General features: G+C 40.0%; 1 protein-coding gene across 2 annotated transcripts; it reads left to right on the plus strand.

The window, feature by feature from the left end:
- Positions 1 to 371: 371 nt before the first annotated feature.
- Positions 372 to 21,934, plus strand: atoh8 (atonal bHLH transcription factor 8). Of its 2 annotated transcripts, none has more exons than XM_067598463.1 (4): positions 372 to 2,494; positions 3,582 to 3,737; positions 5,984 to 6,175; positions 21,078 to 21,934. In XM_067598463.1, the coding sequence occupies exons 1-4, from the start codon at positions 1,856 to 1,858 to the stop codon at positions 21,102 to 21,104; spliced, it is 1,014 nt and encodes a 337-aa protein (XP_067454564.1). In that variant the 5' UTR covers positions 372 to 1,855; the 3' UTR covers positions 21,105 to 21,934. The 2 variants fall into 2 exon arrangements, with proteins under 2 accessions (XP_067454564.1, XP_067454565.1); XM_067598464.1 differs by having other exon boundaries at positions 372 to 2,479.
- Positions 21,935 to 25,081: the final 3,147 nt, after the last annotated feature.

Consider the following 25,081-nt stretch of genomic DNA (forward strand, 5'->3'; position numbering starts at 1 on the left):
ACAATGGAATTATCTTCCTATAAGTGTAATTTATCAAGTGACTTACATGTAAGTTCCTGTTATACGACAGCAAGTGGCACTGTTGATCCGTTTTTGTAACTTTGAGTAGAAAATCATTCGTTCTAAAATGGGTTCAAACAAAACAAACAAACAAACAAAAAACTCTCTCATTCTCTCTCTGACTTTGAGAGTTTCTTCCCTTCTTGCTGGCTGTCTCTGTGTGCAATTCAGCATTTGTTTGTGTGTGTGTGTGTGTGTGTGCGCGCGTGCGTGCGTGCGTGCGTGCCTGTGTACGTCTGTGTGTGCGTGCGTGCCTGTGCGTGCGTGCCTGTGCGTGTGCGTGTGTGAGGCTATAAAACAGTTCCAGCCAGTCAGACGCCAGCAGAGTCAGAGGAGCGCAAGCCCCCTGTGCTTTGCAACCCTGCTGTCTGTTCTGTTTTCCAACGGTGTTCTCCGTGAACGCTGCACGCGCTGTTGCGTTTCTAGGCAGACTGGCAAGATCCAAAACACGGAAGAACGGACACATTCTAAATATGTCTATTCAAAAGGTACAGCAATTTTACTAAGTAACGAAACTTATCAATATCTGGATAACAACGGACTGTAGCCAATGCGTCCCGTGGAGCCAACACAGTGAGTACCAGATATCCCGCTGTGCATCCTGAAGTGGCAGCGGGATACCGGCGCTTTCTTCAAGAAGGGACTCAGAGCTTCACCGAGGAACCGGGGCTGCATGTTGGGACCATTAACATCTGTGAAGAGTGGAGGCCAGGTCCAGTCCTACCTTTTAATGCTGTCTCCCAAACCTTGACCTGCTGCTGTCGCACTTTGTTACAGAGGTTTGGTGGAGTATAGAAACTCACAAATGTTACTCAGATGCAGTTTGTTTGTGTTTGGAATATGTTGACACTTTTTGTTTAATTGTGTAGCTAATGCAAAAAGGCTCTGTCCCACTTTAGTCAGAGGTGTTTCAGAGCTGTTCTGTATGACATGACTGGCCAGTGTGACTGCATTTGGAGTCATGATTTAGCTCCTGGAAGGTAGTAGTCATATTCATTTGCCATTCCCACTATTTTGTCCAGCAGCTGCAGCTCCACTGCAGCCGCTCTGTGTTCAGTGTGTGTATATAGCAGTGTGGGTTATTCACAGTGCTGCTATGCAGACTGACTGGAGCCACGCTCAGACAGCTCAACTGTATCGCTGGGTCTGAGCACAGGCCTGAACTGCTCACACAGAAAGAAACCTTTACAGCTGAGGAAAAGCTTGCTGCAAGTTGTGATCCAGAGGGACAACTTGTGCAGAATAGCAGATGTTACACAGCTTTGTGTATTAATGTGGATTATTCAGGATGCTGCTATGCAGACAGAATGGAGCCACAGAAAACCTGCTGGTAAAGTTAAAGTAACACACATGACTGTGCAGCTTCTGTCAGTGCAGTTGAACAACTTGTGTTACACAGTTGGCAACTGAAGGTTCATCAGGAAGGTAGGGTTTTTTTTGGGAGGGGTGGTATATTATGCATAAATAATCAAAATTCATACTAGCTAAGTATGTGTACATTATAAATTGGGAAGTTACACATAGACTGGGATGAAAAGTTGTGTCTGAAACACAAAAGTCCTCTTTTACTTTTTACAGTAATGAAGCAAGTGTTTCCAGCAAGAGGAAGTTTAGAAAGATGACAAGAACCCACTCTTATATATGTTGAGTGAAATGTTGAGGAATTGAAACATTTTATTGGACAGTTTTTAGAGCTTTGTTGTCAATACTTGTTTCTGTTCAGTGTAGTGGAAGTTAGATTTTGTTGCTAAAATAAATTTCACTTTAGTTTGCTAGTTAGACTAATTGTTTGAAAATGAAGAACCCTCATTCACTGAGTAATACCTGGAATAGATCAAATAACAAGGACCCAGTACTGACCCCTGTGCCAGGCACTAACAAGAAGTTCAAGAGAAAGTCACGTGAGCCTAAAAGGCTTTTTAGCAGCCCTGAGCCTGACAGGATGAAAACCTTCCCAGCAGACATGTCAGATATGGACTCAGTAGATGACACCCAGACAGAGCTTTGTAATGTCAGCAGGTTGGCTCCACAACAGAGACAGCTAATGATATCACAGGAGGCTGATACTGCAGGGATTCTGTCAGGAGTACCAGAAGGCAAGGTGGCTCTATCTCAGAGTGGTGCTATAGACATGAGGATTGGCAGTAACATGCCTGCCGTCACTTCCAAACGGTGCAAGTTACCTGGCTCACCATTCTCTAACGTGGAGATTGCCCACTGGCCTGCGGCAATCTCCCAGCCTCTATCCAACAGACTCAAACTGGGCCCCCGCTCCACTTTCCCCCTGTCAACGTCAACCAGCAGCAGCTACAGTCACCAGACCTTCTCCCTGGAGCCCTCTCTGTCAGGCCAAACGGCACCTCTACCTGTCCCCAGAGCCTCCCAGACTTCCCAGTGCCACGAACATGTGGAGCTTCAGGTACATTCACCTAAGGTGAATATGTGGAGTGTCAAGAAGAAGAAAAACCTGCTCTGAGATTTATCTAGGAGAAAGATCAAAATTAGAACAATTAATTAAGTCAACCAATAGAAAATTAATCAGCAATAATTCTGATAATCAGTCAGTGGTTTGAGTAATTTATTAAGTCCCAAACATCATTTTGTTACAGTTTCTCCAATGTGAGGATGTGCTGTTTTCTCTGTTTTATATCATTGTAATATCTTTGGGTTTTGAACTGTCGGTTGGACAAAACAAAAAAAGCGACAAACTCATGTATCCATATTTATTGGTACATCTGTTCTCATCTCTTGAATCCTGGGCCAGTGAACTGAAACCAGTCTGACATTGTGATTGAACAATCTTTGTTTTTAGTTTGTCTAACTTCTCTTTTCCTGCCTCAAGCAGTCCAGTGCCTCCTTATTTCCTAGTTTCCATCATGATTTCAAAAATCTGGCTAAACCAGTCATTTCCCCTTCTAGTGAGGCCAAAAATCTCACTTTCTTCAAGTAAAAAAATATCTACCAACCCAGTGGATAACACATTCCTAACCAAAACTCAACTGAGTTTCAAAAAATATACTGTAGATTCTGCTTATTTTTTATACTATTGTACTCCTTTAATGTCACTAGCCTTACTGTCTTTTTTCACATGACATGCCTTTCTAGAAAATACCTGAAACAAGGGAAAGTGCACTGGAACATTTAGCAGTTTCAAGGAAAAATGTCTTTGTAGGTTTAATACAAGCTCTACAACAGATGTTTTAAACAGATGTGCTTGTAGTGCTCTTCTTATTTTCTGCTGCAAACAGTGTAAGAGATATGAGTCCATATTTCTCACCCTGAAACACATCATTTACTGTAGTTCAGTCCACATTATCCAAAGGTTGATTATAGTGAACCAGGGTTTGATTACCATGATGAACTGCTGCCTTCTAGATCTGAGTGACGTGGGTGAAAATGTTTTCAGAGGCCAATTTCAATCCCAGTGTTCTGTTATTTAGTTCAATGAAACAGAAAATCAAATGTCCACTTATTTTTGATCAGTTCTATGATCTGAGCCTCTCTTGTACTTTGCCAACCAGGAGTCTCCCAGGAAGCGGGTTGGGATGAGTGCTGATGAACCTGGCCGTCTTCCGGAGGTCAAAGCCATACAGCAGACTAGGAGGCTTCTAGCCAACGCCCGGGAGAGGACCCGCGTTCATACCATCAGTGCTGCATTTGAGGCCCTAAGGAAGCAGGTCAGACTGACAGTACACACCTAACCATGTAAGGCTAATCTCAAACAGACATATGCTGTGCATATAAATATTGTAGAGAATCACATACAAGGTGTTTTGGGCTTTCGATAACAACAAATGTGTTGATGGTATGCTGTGTCTACACTGCAGGAAACAAAATAAGGGGATGTCCATTTCACTTTCATTTTACTACAGTCTCAGTAAGTTAACTCATTTAATCATAGAAAAATGCAGTTTTATTTTCACCATGTTTCATCTGCAGTCTCTAATTGGAGTGATGCACATTTTATTTTGAGCACTAATTCACTTAGTTTGTCATTGTCCAGCACTGTATACAGACCAACATCAGAATCGCCACATTAAGTGCAGCTGTATGGAGAAAGAGAGACTTTATTAAGATCAGATTGAAAATATAATGTTATTGTGTTTACTGCTGTGAAACCTAAGGCCAATGAGTTACAGAAGCTAGTGAACCAAGCTAGTTAGCACTTTATTCATTGAGTGAGAAGTGTACTACACATATGGTTTTTAGAGCTTCCCTCCTGCCTCTATTTCCTGTTGCCATGCTGCTCCAAACGCTTTTTGATGAATGGGACAGCACTTTGTGACATCATAAGTGGACAGAGACATGTCTATGGGCAGTAAAGTGGGCTGATATGTCAGACTGTATGTAGTTAATTGAACTGGAGTGTTTGTTGTTCACTTTTTGTTGACAAGTACAATAAAACAGTTTCGTCGGACTGAATCAACATATTTGAAGTCAGAATCTTGCCATCATAAGAAAATTAACTACACATACAGAGTACTAGTTAACAACATGTGTGTTATTATTAAGAGTAAAATGCCATCTTGCTGACTCCTTCCATGTTTGTTTATTATTATTACTATTATTATTATTGTGCAATATTATTATTATTGTATTATTTTATTATTATTATTGTAATGACACATTATAAATGTGTCATTGCCATTTAAAAGTTTAGCATTTTAAGTGTGCATAAGGGGCTCAAAAAGTCTGCAACAGAGCCCTCAAACTCTTTGCCAATTTCACAGTGGGATGGCCTGAGCCTTTGCAGACTTTGCAGGAGCATGTGTAAGGGGGGACATTGGAACTGGGCATTGAGGGGTGGGCAATGCAAAATATATCATCAGAAATATGTCAGCTGTCAGAGATTCTGCCATATTGTTTATACTGAGGTAGCACTCCCTTTAATATCTCTGGATGTTTTAGACCAATGTAAGCAATGTTGTTTTATGACAATATTATATTTATAGTGTATATTTATAGTGTCACATTGCATCAATGTGATAAACCTTGATTTGTCAAGTATTTAATTAGAACATCTAAAAATAAAATAAACATCTCTGTATTTTATCTATAAGCTCAATTATATTTTCTGAATATTTACTAAATCATGACATATAAATCTAAAATTACATATTGTAATAGGGATTTTATGTATATCACCCACCCCTACTCACCATGTTGATCGCAGTGAAGCGATCTATCACCTTGTTCAGCAATTTGACCTTTTCATGTCATTTTATTTTCTGTAGAGCTGTTTTAGAGGCTAAGGCACTATGAATAACACTTCTCTGTACTAGGAGTACTGTGATAATTTGTCACAATAGTGGCACCTTGGACAGGAGGCCAATATTCCCAACTACAACTGATACATTAGTGGTATCACTTCTTTAAAAAAAAAGCCTTCTTGCACTTCCTGAATAGCATGATAATTTATTCTTCAGTGCACCGTAGATCAGCAACTCAACTTTATGTTGCGATTTATTTGAATTTTTCTTATACACAACATAACACTGGGAGATATGTGAGACAGTGAGATATGAAACAAAAATTGAAGTAGCTTGAAAAGCACCTCATAATATATGCATCCTAACAAAATATGAGAGTATCAGAAAATTGTTGCCAAATCATAAAGCCCAAGAAAAAAAATTCAACTCAATTTTATAACACAGCTATAGACTTTATTGAATCAACTACAATAATGATAAATATTAAAAGTTCATATCATTCTACTTAAAAAGTAATTGAATAGATCTTTACTTATAATTCTATTTCCACTGTGAAGGCTGCAGGGAATGGTTGTACTCACAGGTTACAGGTTACTGTTTTCTACAAGTCTTCCATCGCCCTTCTTCCCATTGCAGTTAAGTGACATTATGCCAATCAAATATGTAAATAACTTCCTCTGCCCCTCTCCCTCTGTTCCTCTCTCTCTCTCCAGGTGCCATGCTATTCCTACGGACAGAAGCTATCCAAGCTGGCTATACTACGCATAGCCTGCAACTACATCCTGTCTCTGGCTCAGTTGGCTGAGCTGGACTACAGTTCAGACCACAGAAGTCTGAGCTTTTCTCAGTGTGTGGAACAGTGTACCAGGACCCTGCAGGCCGAGGGCAGGAGCAAGAAGAGGAAGGTGAGGTTGCATCTTTCTAACAGACATTCTCACACAGTGACTGGGGTCTCAGCTATAGAGAGAACCAAGTCTACCAGGCCTTTATTTCTAATTTCACCTTATCATTTATGTTTGATCCAATTTCAAAAAGAAGCCTCCCTGTTTTCTGACCTTATAACATGTTTTAATTTGCTGGTAATATAAACTCAACCTGTTTACCGGTCTTGATAAATTCACTATAATGTATTATGTCCACAGCACAGATTTGATCAGTACAAGTCATGACATACTGCTGTTATACTGTTTTTACTCACTCACTAGTTTGCTGTCCTTTTGTTTGCTGTTAAACTACTCTCAATGAAACTTGCCACTTCCTGTACAGCCTTAAAAGCCTTCTAGTAGCTTATAGGGAAATAATCTTCTCCTTTCCTCTCAGGCTTGTAATGTGAAACATTTGACAGAAGCTAACAGAATATAAAAGAACAGATAGGAAAAATGAATTAATCAGTAACTCTGAACTATATCAGTATTGAAAAGGCAGAGTGGCGAGTGTGACATAACACACTGATGAGTGCGGTGGAAATACCTTATACTGAATGCAATGTGTGAACTATCATAGCACAGGTAATTCAGCCCCTCAGTGGCTTTTACCCAGTCTGTATTAGTGACCAGCCTATATTTATGCTGGACATGCCCCCAGCTATTATTTGAATACTGGCTTTTATGGTAAATGGACTGTACTTGTATAGCGCCTTTCTAGTCTTCCAACCACTCAAAGCGCTTTTACACTACAAATCACATTCACCCATTCACACACATTCATACACTGAATGGGTACAGGGGCTACCATGCAAGGTCCCAACCTGCCCACCAGAGGAAACTAACCATTCACACACATTCAAAATAATAATTTTCAATAAGTATCTTGCCCAAGGACACATCAGCATGTGGACTGGAGGAGCCGAGAATCGAACTGCCGATCTTCCGATTAGTGGACGACCCGCTCTACCTCCGGAGCCACAGCTGCCCTTTAGCCACCTTCTCACATATTTTATGTGAGAATATTCAGTATGCACAAAAAACCCCTTCACAACCAGAGTACCCATCTAACCTGGTCTGTAGTTGACATACAAAAATAACTTCCTCCCATTTCAAAGGGGTTACTGTGTTCACTTTTATCAAGATGATTTGCAAACTTCTTGTCAATTCACCCATTTTGAGCGTGAAAGAGTGAGTACTTTGCATATTAATGCATAGAAAAAAAGGAGCAGCTGTAAAACTGTGAATACATTTTTCTGAGCATCACAACCCCTCACAAAATGACTTGTTAGGTCAGAATTTGATCCATTCAGCCCAATAACATTTGAAAAGTTTAAAAGAGCCATACAATTAAATGATTTTATCCCCATTCAAGTGAGTGAGGCCAGTGGAAGTCACTGAAATGCATGCTCTGAATCGTCTTGGCTCTATGGGCCCAAAAACTGACTGATCTCTATAAATCAGAGCATGAATGACTGTACTTTAGGAAACAGACTGAACTGAATCTAATTCATAATCCTCGTTTCTGTATTCCACTTGAAACATACATGCATGAAAAAAGTGAATTGAGGTGTTTTTTCAAGGGGATCACCTGTCCAATATGATGCAGTCTAACACATCATTCGGTGAGGCAATGATTTAGAGCAAAATCATTCCTGATTTAACACTTTGTGTTTGTGGTGTTATAATGATTGTTTATTGCAAGCTGTTTGTGTCAGTTGGTCTCCCCACCTCACCCCATGCCAGCTCTCACACTGCTTTGTTCCTGTAGTAGTAGGTTTTGATGAAAGTGGTCCTGGTAGAACTGCAGCCCTGCTGACACAGGCAGAGGCTGCCGCTACGTGTGTGTATGTGTGTGTGTATAATAGCTCACTGTCACAAGAAAGAGGGATCAGGAAAGTAAGTCTTATATCAATAGAAGTTATTCTTTTTTTTGATCATTTATTGAGAAAAGTACAAAGAACCATTATACATCATCCATTTTCTCCCTTCTCTATCCCCCGTCCCCCCATAGCACAAACATACACATACAAATTAAGTTTGTGCAGTCGTGGGGAAATAACAATTGTCTCATCCCTGTATCCCCCAACCCACCACCCACCACCCACTCCCCACCCATCCTCCCAATGACTCAATAGAGGTGTTTCTGTGGAAAGAGAGCATTGGTGCCATTTCAAATGTTCAGAAATTAAATAGCAAAAATACAGCATATTTCATATTTTTCACAAGACAGATTGAGTTGAATGTTATAATTAAATAGGTCCATGGCCCTCTGAGCAATTTCAACATGCATGTGGTTATAAAATTAATGTATGTCAAAATGAGTGAGCTTGGATGAAAAGGTTATCATTTATGAGGCACAGTCACAGTGTACAGCTCTCACATCCAGCTTCACACTAATGCACTTATGTTGCTCTTTTAGATGGAAACTAGCTGAGGGCTTTTTCCCTGCTTGCTTGTCTCTCTGTGTGCATGCCAGCATTTGTGTGTGTGTGTGTTCGTGTGTGTGTGTTATGTGGTGTGTGTGTGCGTTCTCAAAGTCCCAGACACCAGATGTTTAGAGTGGAGGGGAAGTGGAGCTGGCGCCATGAAGGGCAGAGGGCAGTGAGAAGGCACGCGAACTGAAACCACACGTGCACACACACACACACACACACACACACACACACACACACACACACACACACACACACACACACACTTGGCACATTCCCCAGCAGCCTCTCCAACACATTCCCCCACTCTGCCTCTCCAGGCCATCTGCTCCAACATACTTTGAAACAAGGAGGGGAAAAAACACAGTCATCATCAGTCTGTCAGACAGCAGCAGCTGGTGGAAAGAAAGAGAGAAAGAGAGAGGCTTGGGGGTGGTGGTGGGGTGTGTGTGTTTGTGTATGGTGGATGGATGGGGGTGGGGTCTTGAAGAAGAATGAAATGCCTTTTTTATTTTTTTGTTCTCATAGCTGTTGAGTCTGTGCACACAGTTAGCAGGAAAAAATACATTTTTTGCTTTGTTGCAATTTTGCACCACCATAGACCTGAGGTCATACAAAACAGCAGGACAAATATCATAATCTGACTGTGTCTTTTACACAGTTACATGAAAAATGTCTGAACTCAGCTGCTGGAAATGTTTTGATCTCAACAATGTACCAATTATAACAATACTAAAGGTTTAATCTGCAGTTCCGTCACAGTTATTTATATTACTTGAATAAAATTAAATAAAAGCACCAATGCCACAGTGTATAAATATTCCTAAAAGCAAAAGTCCTGCAATTAAAATGTTACTTAAGTAGAAGCACTGAAGTATGATCAGTATCAGTATCAGAATAAAGCTGCTTTAATAAATATTGTTATATTAATATCAGTTCAAATTACTATGTATAATGTTGCTTATAGTGAGAATTATCACTTACTCTGCAGTTCTGCTCACAACATTCTCAAAGCTCATCAACTTCGTTTCCAGCAGCAACAGTGAGAGAGCTTTGATAAACCCACTGTACACTACCTGCTCAGCACCAAACAACAGACACAAAGTTAGTGACTAGCTGTTGAACATAGTGGATCGTTTAGCAGTTAAAGAGCCAGATGTTTTTTCTCAGGGGTTGCTGGAAATGAAAGCAGAGCTAAAAGAAGAGTTGATTTTGACTTACATTCATTAGATGGACAAAAACACCACTCCAATTGGATGATAATGTTACTCTGTGTCTGCTGGATGTGTAAATATGAAGCTGTTTGCTAACATGTTTGACACAATTGCTTAATAAAGTCACTGTTGTGTTTATGGCTTGTTGCACTGCCCCCAAGAACCAAAAACAATTAATGCAGCTTAAGTTTCATTGCAGTTTAAGCTGAAGTATCAACATTCAGTGAAGTACCATTCATATATATATATATATATATATATATACATATACACACACACACACACACACACACACACACACATATATATATATATATATATATATATATATATATATATATATATACATACATATATATATACAAATTACAAAGAAAGGATCTCTTAATGCCAGAATGGAGAGGAGGAACAATTAAACCAACCAAAAACTGTCTCAATGAACATGTGGGCATGTGAGTGCTGGTTTAAGACAGACTTGAAAAAATGTGAACCTATCCTTTAATTTGAACTGTCTTCCTAGATGACAATAGACCATTTCACTTTTAATAAACTTGCTGTTTGTTGTTTCGGTCTGTCTGCCTTTAATTGGATGAGATGCTTCTTTTTAGTAGAACCCAAAAGGTTAGGGTTATGCTTCTCAACCATTAGCTCACAGCAAATGTGAAATCCTTCCATCTCACACACACACACACACACACACACGCACACAATCAGTGTCAGTTAGTGATGGTGATGATACAGGTCTACCCTGTTACATCATACCTTTCCCATAAAACAACTAAAGGCACCTTTTCATTACAACCTTACTGCTTAGTAAATGCTGACATCTTTCAAACTCTGCACCTGGAGTTTCTCTGCAGGCTTTCTGTAATAAATATCTCCAAGCAGAAACCAATAACCCTGATGATATCACTATGACAAAAATTATAGTCTATGTAAAACAAGAGTCTCATAAGTCTCACTCCATCTGCTGATCACACCACTGTATACATATAACCAAATGATTGATGGATTAATTATTCATCACTCCACCGTTCAATAAGACTAAACAGATTGATCATATGCTGATGAGTATGATTGAAAGTGCAAGACTATAAGTATGTTTGCATGTCCATTAATATCCTGGTATTGACTCTTATCCTGGTTTTGATCATATTAAGATGTTTACCTGGAACATGAGAAACTCGGTTATTCATCTGCCTGTATGCATGATTCTAACATGGTTTGGTTTCTGGCTGCCTGGAGTCTGCTGTAATTACCACTCAGCTGGATTTAGCTTCTCTATCTAATCTAATCTAATCAAGATGACAGCTACAATGCATTTTATCCTCCATATCACCTGGGTCAGACTTACCCTTTCATTTCATCATCATTTCATCTCCACAATGATCTCCTTGGTTTTTGTAGTGTTCAGGATCAGGTTGTTGTCTGTACACCACTCAACCAGATGTTAGACCTCCTCCCTGTAGGCTGTCTCCTCATTGTCAGATATGAGTCTCACTATAGTGGTGTCATCAGTGAACTTCAGTATAGTGATAGAAGAGGGAATGAGGGTACAATCATGGGTGAAGAGGGTGAGGAGGGCTGGACTAAGCACACAGCCCTGTGGCGCACCTTTGTTCAGAATGAGGGTGGAGGAAGTGTGATTGCCCATTCTGACGATTTGTGGTCTGTTGCTAAGCAAGTCCACACTCCATGATCAGAGTGGGGCCTGGCCAAGGTTTCCAAATTTGTGTACCAGTTTGTGAGTGATTATGGTATTGAAGGTGGAGCTGAAGTTAATGAATAGCATCCTAGCGTAAGTATTTGGATGCTCCAGGGGAGTCAGGGCTGTATGAAGAATCATCTGTCAATCTGTTAACTCCTCAAGCAAACTGGTGGTTGTACTGATCTGTGGGGATGATGGCCTTGATGTGAGTTTGTACGAGTCTCTCAAAGCACTTCATAATAACAGCGGTTAAGGCAACCAGGCGATAATCATTCAAACATTTCACTGCTGACTTTTTGGGCACAGGGACGATGGTGGTGGATTTAAGAAAGGTGGAGAGAGCAGCCTGTTGTAGCAAGAGTTTGAATACCTCTGCTAGTTGATCTGCACGTGTCCTCAGTGTGTGACCTGTGTAGGAATTTGTGGACTCAAATATCTTTATGGTTTTAGGGGGGAATTATGAATTACTATTGTGCACAACTCCAACATGAAATTATTCGTCCAGTGATATAACTCATATTAGAATAGGTATAAAAGTATGGTCTAGACCTGCTCTGTGTGAAAAGTGCCCTGAGATGACTTTTGTTGTGATTTGGCGCTACATAAATAAAATTGAATTGAATTGAATTGAGTAATAATAGGGAAATAGTCCTCCTTGTTGGACACACAAGAGAGGTCCATTAGAATTATGATTGTTATTAATCTTAATTATGATTTTGCAAGGGTATAGGTCTTTTAAGGTTAAGTGACTGAGATGCAAGCACAAGAAAACACAAACAAGGTCACTTAAGTTATATACACATTTATTACTAATACTACAGCTAAAAGTACTTAACACTACAACATTGTACAGACAAGACACAAGAGGGAAAGGGAAACTGGTGCACAAGGCTATGGCTAGTGAATGATTGATATGCATGATGCAGAGTTATCTATTGTGTAGTTGGTATGAGAAACCTGATAAACAGATGAAATGACTGTTACCTGAGAAGCAACAAGTCAAATCAATGGTACCACAGCTTAGTTCAGAATTACCAATTGAAATTACAAAGAAGAACCAGCAACCAGCATCAAGCAGCCTAAAAGAGCCGCCTAAAAACAGCTGAAAAACAGCAAAACAGCAAACAGCACAGAGTCTCAGATAAGACACCGTTTTAAAGTTTCAGTCTGCCTGCCCAGAAGGTGTATCCTAGCCAATCCCAGGGGTTGCAGACTTCTGGGGGAGCAAAGTCAGTCCACAGACAGGCGGGTACAGTTCCTGAATATGGTTACTCCATTAAATAAAGTATTTACAATTTAACAATTTCATGATTCCTAATTTTGTGGATGATGGGATTATGTTAGTGGTACATGTCTTGGCTTAAAGGCAATGTAATAAAAGTCAAACTAAAGTACGTAACAACACATACTATGATATACACACACATACTAACATACAACAATAACTATCCTTACACAAACTACATTTGTAAGTCCATGTGTTTTACAGTCCTCTGTTCCTCTTGACCTGGCTGCATAAGGCAGGGGTCCATGCCATTTCAGTGTGTGTCTGTGTGCGTATGTCACTGGAGCATGGCATATTGTGCAGCATGTCTTGTGCCTTATGCTGGTTTGCCCAGTGATCAGTTCTTGGGTTGGTCACTCAAGTTCTGAAAATCAAAATCCACTGTGGGATTAAAGTTGGTGCCAGCTTGTCTTTGTGTGTGACTGGCTCTTAGAGGTGAGTTATGAAAACCAATGGTGGAGGTCAAATCCAAATGGTAATATCAATTCGCACTGGGGTGTAAATTGGTCTTCCTATCTTGCTGGCTCTTGTAGCTTGGAGGATCAAAGTTGGTTTGGGTCAGTGGTCTGGTTTGGTGACCATGCAGGTGATGGACACCACTCAACCCTGCAGCGGTGGCTGCACTGCCTGATTTGGTCTGAATATGGCCTTACTCCTCTCCCCTCTAGGCACCTTTTGATTTGGTTATATTGCTTTAGTTCTTGGTCTTTGCTTTTATGCACCACACAACACCCCCACACATCTTTCACTCATACAGTACTCATGATACTGACATTCACACCCCATATTGTAAATATTTAGTTATTTGTTTAATTTGATTTAATAAATTATCTTTTGTTACTCCTGTATCATGGTGTGTCTCCTATTTTGTTGTGACCAAAGAGCCAGGTCATAACAAATGTGGGATAGTCCATTAGGGTTACTTTATTAAAAAGTTAGCCTTTGGGCGAATGTTGTGTTGTGCAGCTGATGAGCTTATTGGTCCAGCTGCGTGCTGGCTTTTGCTTTTCTGCAGGAAATGTTTGGTTCTGACCCAGTGTTGGTTTATCATGTGCCATTCAGAAGATAAGTGTTACTGTTTTGATATGCTTTTGTACAGAGATTTCTCTGTCAAGGTGTAGAGGCATTTCCCTTTGGGTTAGGTCCGTTTGTTATTTTAGGGCCTGAGTAGAAAATTGCCAGGGCCCAGCAGTCCCTGGCACCGTAAGTGCGAGGAACCTATTGTTATTGAAGAGATTATTTTTATTAGGGCCCGAGCACGAAAGTGCCAAGGGCCCAACAGTCCCCGGCGGTGAAAGTGCAAGGAACCTATTGTTTTTGAAGGGATTATTATTATTATTAGGGCCTGAGCACAAAAGTGCCAGGGGCCCAATGGTCCCCTGTCACGAGGAAAAGTGCAAGGAACCTATTGGTTTTTTTAAAGATCATTATTATTATTATTATTGTTGTTGTTGTTGTTGTTGTTATTATTACCCTATGTCTTTGCGTTTTTGAGGGGCTTGGGATGCTTGAAAACTCATGAAAATTGGCACACATGTCATAACTGGTGAAAATTGTAATGTTCTGCATTGATTGGACTTGGGTGTGTCCAGCAGGCTCCATAGCACCCCCAAATGCATGGCCAGATAAAGTTGCTTGGATGTTCATGAAATTTGGTAGGGTCATTGCTCTCATCATTCTGGCCATAAAACATATTTTTTTGCCAGACAAGAAGTCAACCATTTTGAATTTTGTGCATCAATTTTCATTTTACAAATACGTTTGAGGCCGCTACACTAAAACTCATGAAACTTTGTACCTTTGTTTGAAGTAGATAGTATTTTGATTAGTATCACAATTGGGTGTGGGCGTGACATGTCAGCTCTATAGCACCCCCTAATTACATTTAGCATTTTTGAGGTGCTAGGTGTGCTTAAAAACTCACAAAACTTTGCACAAGCATCAGAAGTGGCATAGCTTGATATCTGATATGGGTCTTGAGCATAGGTGTGGTAAAATGGCTTGAGGGCACCCCCTAGAAAATTTCAAAGTCAAAGCCCCCACCTTAAAATTTGACGTATACGTACAAAATTTAGTAGGCAGATGTACTGTTCCCAAAGCCAAAGCCTAAGTCCAACAGGAAGTTAGCCATTTTGAATCAACTTTGCATTTTCTTCATAAAGTAAAGCCATTGACAAACATTATATTTTAACGAACTCCTCCTAGAGATTGAACCCCAGCAACTTCAAATCTGGTAAGTTACATCTAAAGACCTTTGTGATGCTAAATTGCAAAGCTTTTTGTATTTCATGGAACACCCTTGGCATGTTTTGCCGGGGAATTTGCCCAAAATGTATCATGTTTGGTAAGAGTCCAGGCCTGAATAGATCTATATGTCAATACTGAGTCATAGTCATAGCGCCACCTACTGACAACAGGAAATCCAGCAACATGATGTATAATTAGTGGGTTTTCTCTAGTGCCACATAGCAGACACAGGAAGTGATACTCATCTCCTACATGCAATGTGCAATATTCATGAAAATGTATATCCATGTCATTTGCCCCCTGGTAAATGTATTGCTACATTAATATTTCACTTATGTAGTATTGCCTAGAGGCAACAGGAAGTGAAGTGGAAATGACACATAGATCATCAAATGTATACGCAATTTCTGATATGTCATCTTCCGTACCATGTACTGCACACAAGAAATAAGATTTTACCCATTCACACAGTGTCCCATAATCCTGAGAATTCAGAGCCATTTCCATAGACCTCCAGTAGTGATACCACGGCTGCCACTCCCTCCTATGCGTGTGAGGTGCGAGGGCCCGTTCATCACCGCTTGCAGCTTTAATTAGGGCCCGAGCATGAAACCTTTTTGAGGGGCTCATGAACATTGTCAGGACTGGCAAAAATTGCAAATTTCTGTAGTGATTAGGCTTGGGCGTTGCCATCAGGCTCCATAGAGCCCCCAAATGCACGGCCATTTTGGAACAAAGTTTCTTTGATGTGCATGAAATTCGGTGGGTTCATTGCTCTCATCATTATCGACACAATACATATTTTTTCAGTATTTTGCCCAACAAGAAGTCAGCCATTTTGAATTTCATGCATTAATTTTAATTTTATGAATACGTTTGAGGCCTTTAGGATGCTGAAAAACTCATGAAACTTTTTACCTATGTTCGAATTAGTAAGCATTGCGCTTAGTATCACAATTGGGCTTGGGCATGACACATTGACTCTATAGCGCCAGTGTGACGTATAATTAGTTGGTGTTCTCTAGCACCACATAGTGGACACAGGAAGCAATAGTTATCTCCAACATGCAATGTCCAATACTCATAAAATTGTATTTCCATGTCAGGTGCCTTCTGGTAACTATATTGCTGCATTAATATTTCATTTATGTAGTACTGACTATGGGCAACAGGAAGTGAAGCCTAAATGATACATAGTTCATCAAATGTATAAACAATTTCCAATATTTCAATCCCCAGCACCACATACTGCACACAGGAAATAATATTTTACCCAAATTCAGAGTCATGTCAACCGACCTCCAGTAATGATACCACAGCTGCTGCTCCCTCTGATGTGCTCCAGGTGCGAGGGCCCATTCATCACCGTTTGCAGCTTTAATTAAGTCTTTTCTTTTGTAGTGCTGTGGTAATGTGGTTAGTGTCAGCTGTTTTCGGACAGCTGTCTCAAGGTCACAGCTGCAGAATTTTGTGGATTTGCCTGCTTGCAGGTCGCTCTGCCAGTCCACTGGTTTTCCGGGCATGAATACCTACTGCAAGCCACATGAAGACTAGGGGTGAGTTATTAAGTTTCAGTTAGGCAGTTAGGGGGAAATTCTCTGTTGGGGGTGTCATTTGCCCAAGTGTGTGGCAATGAAAACGTTACTGTCTGTATCAGTAATTTGTAATTATGGCTTCCTTGTCGGTGTTTTTTGACGTGCCAATGGTAGCATTTGTAAATGATTGTAAAAAGGAGCAGCAAGTGCAAAAAGCTGACCATTATGGTAAATGGACTGCACTTAAATAGCACCTTTCTAGTCTTCCAACCACTCAAAACACTTTTACACTACAAGCCATGTGCACAACACAACCTGCTCTACCTCCTGAGCGACAGCCGCCCCATTATTGTGGCAGAGAGAAAGTGCAAGGAAGAGATCAGAAATGAGGTTTTGGCATTTTTGAACAATGTGTGTTAAAGAAGAGTGAACTTTGTTTGGTTGCGGCAGAGCCAGTGCAGGTATCTGTGTCAGCAGTTACGCCTACAGCTGGTTTGACTTTTAAGTAGCAACAAGAGTTGTTAGCTATGCAGTTGGAGCAAGAGAAGTTGCGGTTAAAAGAGGGGGAAGCAGCTTGAAATGGTGAAATTGGAGAAACAATTTGATTTGGAAAAGCAGCTTGAGTTGGAGAAAATTCAGCAGTTGGAGAAGGACAAGGAGAAGCAGGTTGAGTTGGAGAGATTGGAAAAGCAAGTTGAGATGGAGAAAATCTGACAGCACTTAAAAAATTTAATTGGAGTTAGAGCTTCTGGATTCTGCTTCCATTGGCTCTACACTGGGTGGTATTGATGTTGTGGTTAATTTGCGTTTGGTGCCAAAATTTAATGACACGTCTTCACTCATTTTGAGCGTGTTGCAGATGTAAAAAATTGGACAGAGTACTCATGCTTCAGTGCGTCCTCACTGGGAGAGCTCAGGAGGCTTATTAAGCTATTTGTGCTGAGGATGATTTGGATTATGATAAGGTGAAGTCAGCTGTATTAAAAGCATATGAATTGGTCCCTCAAGCATTTTGTACTGATGCAGGGTATGGAGCTGGGCTTAATTCCATCATCATATTGTGCTGGATTGTGAGTTGGTACAGGACATTGTTCCTGTCAGGGTGCACCCCGCTTTGCCACTTGATGGTGTGGATATGATTTTAGGCAACGACCTGGCTTGTAGTGCTGTGTGGGTCAATGTGCTGCAGTCTCCTGTGGTTATTTCCAAGCCACTAGCATCTGGGGAGCCGGGTTAGCATGGTCAAAATGATCCAGGGGTTTTTCCAGCCTGCGCCATGGCATGTGCACAGAGCCCTAACGTGTCTGCTCCATACCCACCTGATCCAGATATTTGTTCAACCTACACTGTGACATGCGCACAGAGCTGTGACTTGTCTGACCTGCGTGTTTTGGGGTGTAGTAAAGGTAAGGTGCTTGATGAACATGTGGTTTCATTGCCTGATCTTCTTCCATCTGTTTCAAGGAAGAAATGAGTGAAGAGCCAAAGGGCTGATTCATTGGTCTGATTGTGGGATGAGGCTTTGCCGGTTGAAAAAGTAAGAGATGTTGCACATGGATACTTTGTCCAGGAAGATTTGCTGGTGAGAAATTCGGAAGTGAGTTTTCACATTGTTGTGCCGAGTAACTTCCACAATGTGGTGTTACAAGCAGCGCATGATAACTTTGGACATTTAAGGATAAAGAAAATGTATCGACGTGTCCTGCACTGTTTCTTTTGGCCTCGGTTAAAGCATGATTTATCCAAATATGTCAGGACATTCCATATGTGCCAGCATGCTTTGGAACTGAGTCAGGTTGTTGAGCCTGCTCTGTCTTGTCCCATTCCAGCCATTCGGGCATTTGATCTTGGAGTGTAAAGTGGCATGAAGAGATTTGGAAGTTACACAGGCTGATGTGAAAAATCTGTCTCCTGCACTTATGATTGATTCTGTGTTTGCAGATCCTGAGGTTCCTGCTGTGTTTTTGGACGGTGAGAGAGACCTATAAACTCCTGATCCTGTGTTTTCTGTCATATGCGGCAGGATAAGAAAGTATCCTGTATTTCCTGTCACATGCGGTAGGATAAGAAAGTATCACTTGACGCTTTTGGCCAGGACCTGTGCCTGTCACCAGCTGTTTAAGCCTCAGATCCTCCAGTTGTTGGCCAGACTCTGGGGTTGGGTAGTCAGCCCTAGTGGATTAAATGACGGATAGATTTGTGTTTTTGTAAACTGTTTTTTTGTTTTGTTTGGGTTTTGATTTAGTTTGCCATTTCATCCTGCTTTTTGGATTGCTTTTGCTTCACCTGTTTTCTTGAGTTGCTTCTCAGGTACCAGGGTTGCTGATGATGGGTAGGGGTAAGTGGCGGTCCAAGGGCAGGATGAAGGTTATGTGTGGATACTTAGTGTTTTTTTCTTTATTACTTTATCAGTACTTTAAATAATTAATTGTTTTTATTTGTTTTGTAGAATGTTTTGTTTTGTTTTAGGTTTTGCTTTGGTTGCGGTGGTCCTTTTGGGACCCCGTCTTGATGAGGGGAGGGGCGATGACTCCTGGCGTCAACTTTGTTTGGCTTTGTGATTTACCTGTCTGCTGTGTCTCTACAGGTGTTCATTAGGGCAAATGGCAACATCTGAGGGCCCACAGTGTTGCTGGGTTGCTTAAGTCTGGGCTGCAAATGCAGCAGTCTGTCTTTCTCTCCTCAGCCTGCCCCTCTGCTGCTGCTGACGCTGCTGTAGCAGCTTTGTTCTTCTCCCCTACAGGCACCTTTTGATTTTGTTATGTTGCTTTAGTTCTTGGTCTTTGGTTTTATGCACCATACAACACCCTCACACATCTTCCACTCATACACATTACAATACTGATTATAATGATATTCACACCCCATATTGTAAATATTTAGTTAATTTGTTTAATTTTATTTAATAAATTATCTTTTGTTACTCCTGTATCAAGATGTGTCTCCTATTTTGTTATGGCCAAAGAGCTGCATCATAACACCTTCTTCAGTTCTCTTGGGGCATTCCTGTAGACCAGTAAGTCACCTGATTCCATTCCCTGAGCAGAGACTGTGCTTTCCCATCCAACCATGGCTTCTGATTTGGGAACACCTTAAAAGGGACCTATTACGCTCATTTCCAGCTCTATATTTTTATTCTGGGACTCCACTAGAATAGCATTGCTTGATTCACAGTTCAAAAAAATCTCCTTATTTATCGTATACTGGCCCTTCATGCAGCTCCTCAGTTCAGCCTATTTCTTTAACAGGCAGTCTTAGCTCTTGTCTCCTTAAGGCCCCCCTCCTGATGAGCCCACTCTGTTCTGATTGGCCAGCTTCCCGGAAGCCTGCTGAGAGGCAGCCGTATCAGAGTCGTGTTAAGTTACCGTCGATGCAAACTCAATATCTCCTGCTTTACTGCTTCATGTTAAAAGCTTTTAAATGACTAAATTATGGTAGACTTTTATTGTGAAGAAGTTATAGGAAATGAAACATGTTCCTCACCAAATTAGCAGAGCTAAAAACTTAAAACCGGGCGACACAACAATATATAGAGATATTTGGAGCAGTTTGTTGAGCAGATCAGTTAGAAATTATGCAGGGAAGAATAGTACAACCAGAAACAGCCACAGTGACATGTTTGATGAAGAGATGCAGACAACCAGCACACCTCCCACAGGTAAACTACTTATTTTACTTTGCCCTGCTGTGTAATGGAAAAACACTCACAGCATGCCAACTCGACCTCAGTCATGGCTCGGCATGACTACCCCCAAAACAATGGAAAAATGCCATAATGTTAGTGGAATGGAGCAGTGAATAGATGACCATATAAAGAAATCCCTCAAGAGCTGACGTCAGCTCAGGCTGAAAGTAGAAAAAAACATTGGAAACAGAGAGTTCAGAGCAGTCTGAAGCTGGTGCTTTTTGCTCACAGAGATTACTTCTACATACATTTACCTCGTTAATTTGCACTGTGGCCACATTTAATATGAACATCCGCCATTGTAACATTATATATATATATATATGACTGAAAATAAGGAAATGCATTATAGGTCCCCTTTAATGGTTTTGGTAGTTAGCACAGTCTCAGTGCAAAAGTGTATGTAGGCCAAGACTGATGAAGAGTATTCCTCGAAATCTGCCCCCTGCACCTAATGCTATTGGGCAGGTAGTTATTTAAACTGAGCCAACAACCAGAGTCCCTGTGTTCCAGCAAGCTGGATGGGTAGCAGGTGGCTCTGCTGGTTTTGAGGCTGCTGCTTGTGTAGAGTTCTGTCTTATGTGTTGGGATTTGATGGAACAGTTTGACTGAATGGATGGACATGTAGGACGTGTATGGAAGTGACTTTTCTCTGTTCTTGGTGCTAGGGGTTCTATTTTCATTCATTGATTCTATTTGATTTTAAACAAGTTAATTTTTACTGATATAATGTAGATATCCTCAAATAACAGAAGTGCTTTTATTTTGTTGACAGGTTGGAAGGATGCCAGAGGATGTGTGATGTTTTCAGAATCTTCTCTTCTTGCTGTGGTCTGATGCAGACTATAAGCTGCAGACTATATCACTGCATGGTCATACAGCCATCCTCAGCCTCAACTCATCTGTTTTATTGGATTGAAAAAGGGTAGAGCCCAAGATCTGTTTCCATGGAAAACAATATCTTCACTACGGTAACAAATCGTTTGGGAAAAGAGCCACATTATGTTAACAGCCAAAAGCAATACAGACAAACAGGCTAACAAAGCCAATAACATGTTTTCAGTTGTATTTAGTATTTTGCTTTTACTATGCTTGTACCACATGCTTGGATGGTCTGAGGGGTATTGGTGATGATGATGATGACAACTAATTGTAGATGTATTTTTGAAACAGAGTGTAAAATTCAATTCTAACATATTTTGGAAATAGAGTTTTAATGTACTGAATGAGTTAACTGACATTTGGACTTATCTATCACATTCTGTCCCTGAGTATTATTTTCCAATAATTAAATAAGAGTTGACAATGTTTACATAAAGCTACACTTTGTACACTCTCTGTGGCCTCACTGAATGTTTTAGTGTTAATATTAAGATTTTGTTATTGTGTTGTGTATTACTTTGTTAAATGTCTTGGCTCCTGATGCTAATTCAAAATTAAATGTGAACCTTTCAATTCTAAAGGTGCCTTCACAGCAACAGGCAGAATAACACAGTATATAGTATAATGAAGAACAGATAATGAAATGCATACACCAATCTTTTGTTTTCATGTAATAATTGACATGGTTTGATGATAAATGTACATAAATCCTAATAGACAAATATTAATAAAAACACTTTCACAAATGTCTCCATATGAATATTTTTCACACTAAAAATGAGACATATCTATCACTGTATGTGTATTTAAATGGTCACTTCACCCAAATTACAAAAATTGTTTCTCATGCAGATAGTTATAGGTTTTATTTGAGTTATCTCCCTCTGAGATTTCTTCATTCACCCAAATTAAATTACATTCATATTCTTTCATTGTATAAAGATGGCAAGTTCTCAGAGGTACATATCAGCACAAAGCACACAGCACAAAAATCTGAACCTGTCTGTATCACTCAGGGAAAGAAAGAAAATATGTTCTTGTAATTTTGGGGGGAACTGACCCTTTAATATACTATATACGTATACTGCAAATCCAGATGTAAGAGGGATGAATGAGGAAGGACAGTGAATCATAAACATGCCACTCAGAACCGTCTCCAGGTGTCTAAGAGGGTTGTGTCTTTCAGTGTATAGGATAAACTGTATGATGTGAGATACACTGTATCCTGATGCTTACTGTGTGTAAATACAGTGATGTTGGGAACCACTGGACTAAACTAGCTAACTGTATATAAATTAGTTCTAACTAGCTCCACCTCCAGCAGCTACAACAGTAGCATGCTGCTTACACACCGATACTTCAGTATTAATAATCTAATTATGTCATATATAATAATATATCAATCAAAGGGACTAAACAACTATTTTTACTGCAATACTTTAACTACATTAAGCTGATAATACTTATGTACTTTTACTGTAGAAGGATTTTTCATGCAGGACTTCACTTATAATGGAGCACTTTTACATTGCTGTATTGGTACCTAAGCAAAGGATCTGAGTTCTTCTTCCACCACTTCTAATGTGTATAGGTGTAAATGGTGAAATAGTTATCAGCTAGGTCACTTTTTAAGTTGTGTATTGTGCATAGTATGGGGCCAGAACAGTAACATTTACATTTTGGCAGCGAAAATAAAATTTGGCATTCAAAACAAAACCTAAACTGAAAAAGGAAACATTGGCATTGAAACACTTGTATTGGAAAATGTTGTATTGGCACTGAAAAAAAGTTCCACTGAAAATAGAACATGGACTTTAAAAAATTACAATCTTACAACTTTATTATCTTATTTTGTTTTGATATGTTTTGCATGATGATGTGTTTTTCAATGTCAGACTTTAGATTTTTTCTTCATGTCTGTCTTTTTTCAGTGACTTTTTTTTCAGCTGTCAGTATTTTTTCAATGTCACTGGTTGTCAGTTTTGACTTTCTGTTTTTCGGTTTCAACTTTCTGTCAGCATTACTCAGTGTGTCTTGCGGTGCGATGACGATTGGATATCCAAGAGCGAGTGGCATCATGGCAGAGACTTTGAGCCTGACTGTTGTAATTTTCACTCTAGGACTGTCAATATCTCACTTTATTAAGATTAAATATTTTTTCAGGCGAGAAAGTAACCATGTAGATTCCAAATATGTGGTCAATTTATCCAAATAACAACTGTTTGTAAATCTGCTGTGACGTTTTCGGAGATGTGAGGAGCCGTGGGCCAGGTGAAAGCAGCCAGTCATTTCAGCTGCTAGCAGCCCGAGACCTGCGTCGTCATCCCTGGGAGAACATGACCTGATGAACTGATCTGTGTAGCTTTTTGGTGATTCACCGCTGGTTTTAATGTCTCTGTAGTATTACTTTCAGGTATTATGGTAATAAAGTGGTAACGTCTAAAGCCAGGTATTATGGTCAGCGATAAAGTCTAAGCCTACTCTTAGGTGTTGGACCTTTAAATCCCACCCTAATCAGAACACAGAGGACTGTGAGTAGCCTATTATGGCTGCTAGTTCAAAATAACACCAATAATAATAATAATAATAATAATAATAATAATAATAATGATAATAATAGTAACAATAATAATAATAATAATAATTTGACCACCAAATACAACATTTGGCCCTATTTTTCATGATAGTGCAATGACCATCGCAGGCAGCACACGGACAGTTTGGTATTTTCCTGACCTTGAAATTTGCTTTGCCCATCTGTGAGGTATTGTGGTGCCCAGCGCTGCATGCGGGGTGAACTGCTGGGAGGAGATGTGCAAATAGGCAGCGCAGAACCACGTTTGTTTCTGGAGCAAAGTCACTCCGCTGCTACTTGGAGATGTAATCAACAACAGCAAACTAAATATTTGCTGTAAATGTGCTGCAATAACGCATTAATGCTTAAAATATAAATACCTTATTTCAGTTAAACATTCTCCAACCAAAATTGGCACAGAAATAACGTTAAATGTGGTTAAAACATCTGTACTGATCTGTAAATGAATGTGGGTGATTCTGACAGTATCTGTCTGTCTCTCAGCTGCTTTATACTGTATGAAACCCTTCTCCTTCAGTTCATTAAGGCAGCAGGACTGATATGTTGATAAATTTGCAGCTTTTGAGGTGCTGCACCAGAGCACAGTGCCGTTACACACGTTGGTTCACTGTGTTTACCTTCATTAAATCAACTGAAAACAACACCAGGCGGATACATTATAACCACAAACACGACGCACATCAGACTGGTCGGTTATAACTCAATATTCTACCTTTTTTTGAATGACACATCGGGTTACCAGGGCTCATCATAGCCTCTTTTCCAACATTCTTTTCGGCAAAAATAGCGTCTCATATTTTATTCTTGAGACACACTGCAGTGCGAACGCTGTTGTGTAACATCAATTACTAAACTATATGACCATTTATGAGGTGAGATAGGCCACATTAGAGTTATGGCTGAAATAGTGATTATGATCATGACTATTGCTCCACTAACACTTTTTTCCCACAAAAAATAACCTGTCAAAAAATCTGTCACTGAAAAAAGACAGACATGAAGAAAAAAATCTGAAGATTGACATTGAAAAACAGATCATCATGCAAAAAATATCAAAATAAAATAGTACAATTGTAAGATTGTAATTTTTTAATGTCCATGTTTTATTTTTCAGTGGATCTGTTTTCAGTGCCAATACTTGTTTCAGTGATAATATGTTTTCCAGTACAAGTGTTTCAATGCCAATCTTTCTTTTTCAGTTCAGGTTTTGTTTTGAATGCCAAATTTTATTTCCGATGCCAGAAAGTAAATGTCACTGCTCTGTCCCCATAGTATAGAGGCATCATACTTTCCGTGGCGTG

The sequence above is a fragment of the Thunnus thynnus genome, chromosome 9, assembly GCF_963924715.1.
Source record: "Thunnus thynnus chromosome 9, fThuThy2.1, whole genome shotgun sequence".
NCBI classification, from domain to species: Eukaryota; Metazoa; Chordata; class Actinopteri; order Scombriformes; family Scombridae; genus Thunnus; species Thunnus thynnus.

Excerpts from the sequence above, each read along its gene's own strand:
- atoh8 (XM_067598463.1), top strand. The coding sequence starts at position 1,856 with ATGAAGAACCCTCATTCACTGAGTAATACCTGGAATAGATCAAATAAC. Across the intron at positions 2,495-3,581 it reads TTCAGGTACATTCACCTAAG|GAGTCTCCCAGGAAGCGGGT; the intron begins GTGAATATGTGG and ends TTTGCCAACCAG. Across the intron at positions 3,738-5,983 it reads TTGAGGCCCTAAGGAAGCAG|GTGCCATGCTATTCCTACGG; the intron begins GTCAGACTGACA and ends CTCTCTCTCCAG.